Source organism: Asparagus officinalis, chromosome 3, assembly GCF_001876935.1.
Source record: "Asparagus officinalis chromosome 3, Aspof.V1, whole genome shotgun sequence".
NCBI classification, from domain to species: domain Eukaryota; kingdom Viridiplantae; phylum Streptophyta; class Magnoliopsida; order Asparagales; family Asparagaceae; genus Asparagus; species Asparagus officinalis.
Genome location: NC_033796.1, coordinates 109,129,382 through 109,131,452, shown reverse-complemented (window position 1 = coordinate 109,131,452; position 2,071 = coordinate 109,129,382). Strand labels below are relative to the sequence as shown.

General features: G+C 49.2%; 1 protein-coding gene across 1 annotated transcript in view; it reads right to left on the bottom strand.

Moving 5' to 3' along the window:
- LOC109835580 (ribosome-inactivating protein charybdin-like) overlaps positions 1-1,330 on the bottom strand; it is a 19,840-nt gene extending 18,510 nt beyond the window's left edge. The window contains exons 1-2 of the mRNA XM_020403547.1: positions 1,189-1,330; positions 611-750 (exon numbers count right to left, since the gene is read on the bottom strand). Coding sequence (XP_020259136.1) covers positions 611-750; positions 1,189-1,330 — 282 coding nt within the window. The remainder of the gene's footprint in view (positions 1-610; positions 751-1,188) is intronic.

The window sequence follows — 2,071 nt, the reverse complement described above, 5'->3', positions numbered from 1 at the left end:
AGCCTGAAGATGGCTTTGGTACAACCTACCACAGAATAGTACCAAGCCCTGGCTCCTTCATATAAATTGACCACAATTGAGAGTTGAGGAAGAGGGTTCCCGACGTACAACTGATCATACCCAAATTGACGAGCGAACCTATAGGGTTGGTAGGGCTCGATGAAATAGTTGATGCCTTGCCAGAAGATCAGGTAGCCTGGCCTGATGGAGAGAAGCCAGTGGAAAACACCCCCGCTCAGCTGAGTGAATCCGTTAGGACCCGCTACGTCCTGATATTCGGCTCCGTAAACCCGCCCTCAAAATCAGGGAAACAGCGGAAGATATGGAAGTGGGTGTCTCGCGCCAAAATTTGGCGAATTCTAACCATATACCCCCCTTCCCATTTCGCAGATTCTAGTCGTTGTACGAAGGGGATGAATGAATCTTCCGGGGGAGAGGCTGCACTCATTAAAGGAGGACAGTGGAGCACGTACCAAGCCATCAGATTGGTGTATGGCAGTGGCACCCTGGGGTTGGGAGTTTTGAAAGTTTTGTGACCCCCAGACTCCACCTCTGTAATATCAACGAAGTCCGAGGTCAATTCCCGCAGTCCATACTGCAAACAACTCACCATGGCATGAAGGAGGCTCACAGGTTTCCCATGGGCCAAAAGGACAGCCGGGTAGATCACCTCAACAGCGAGGGCGTCGACCAGCCTAGTAGGAACGACGCAACGCTTGAGCCACAGCATCAAGAACCCAGCCAACAACGCTGTGTCGGAAATTGGAAACAGAGCTTGATAATGAAAGCTTTCAAACTCTGTATGAGCCGGGAAAACATCTTCCTTGGCCTCATTTGTGTAGTGGGAGGTAGCATTGTCGATTCGGGCTTGAACTTCCTCCAAAGTGCTTGCAGATAGTCTGGTCACTGAGCCTCCTTTATTGGTCAAATTCTGGAATAAATATTCCGCCCAAGATACTTGCTTAATGCCGCTTCCTCGAGCCCCCGTCAACTGCATGCAAATGTGGAAGTGACATATGACTTCCCAAAGAGTGGAATAAATTTCGGGGTTGGTCTTCTTTAAAATTTTAAGTTTCGCTGATCCCGGAACAAACTCTTCGTACGGCAAATCCCCAAGAAGAAGACCCGAGACTTCATGCATCTCGTGAAGAGCGAAACCTAACTCCCCCACAGGGGTGAAGAAAGTACAGGTCTCGGGATTATACTTCTCCAATATGGAGAAGAAATGAAAGTGGCTCTGGACAATCCCGAACTTGGTAGCCCGTACAGGAATCTGCAAGCCAGCTCGAGTAAGAGGTACTTCCAATTCATCCAAAACGAACTTGGTCATCCGGGTCCACCACCCTGTCACCGGAGAATGAACCCAGCCAGGAGTTCTAAACCCTTGCGCGGGAAATTCTCCTTTCTTTGCCAAAAACTTCTTGACAAAGGTATTTGCCGGACTGGGCACTTCGCCAAGGGGATATTCCTTAGCAAATAAACCTGGCCGTAAAGCTGTCACCTGCCTGTTGTAGCCGAGTGTGCGGACCCCGTGAAAAGTCAGAGTTCCGAGAATAACCCCATCCTGATCCTTAACCAGGGGCCAATCCATACGCCGTGGGATGGAAGCACACTGGAAATAAGATATGGGGAAAATCCTCTCCATATTAGGCAAGAAAAGGTTGCGGTCCCCAACTTTCCGTAGCCATTTGTAGTCCCCGTCATAAGCAACATCCGCCTCGAAGTCAACAAAATCCCCGAAGAGGAATCCAGGTTTGACTATTGGCTTACGGCTCGAGTTTTTAAGTCGGGCGTCCGTAACCAATATCCTAAGAGTTTCAGGAGAAGCTTGGGTGATCAGTTCCACGCGACTCTTTTCCCTCATTCGGAAAACGGGGAGTTCTTGGCGCAGGTTAAATGTCATGTTCATGTCCACACCACCTACGTGCCCAAAATGGTGGCAAAAAGGAAGAGGTTGACTGGTATGATGCACTGCAAAATAAAGAAAAAAAATTTAGACAAGGCAAATACAAAGCCTAGACGCGAAGGTCGACTCCCGCGTCAGATAAGCTAGGACGCGAAGGTCGAACCT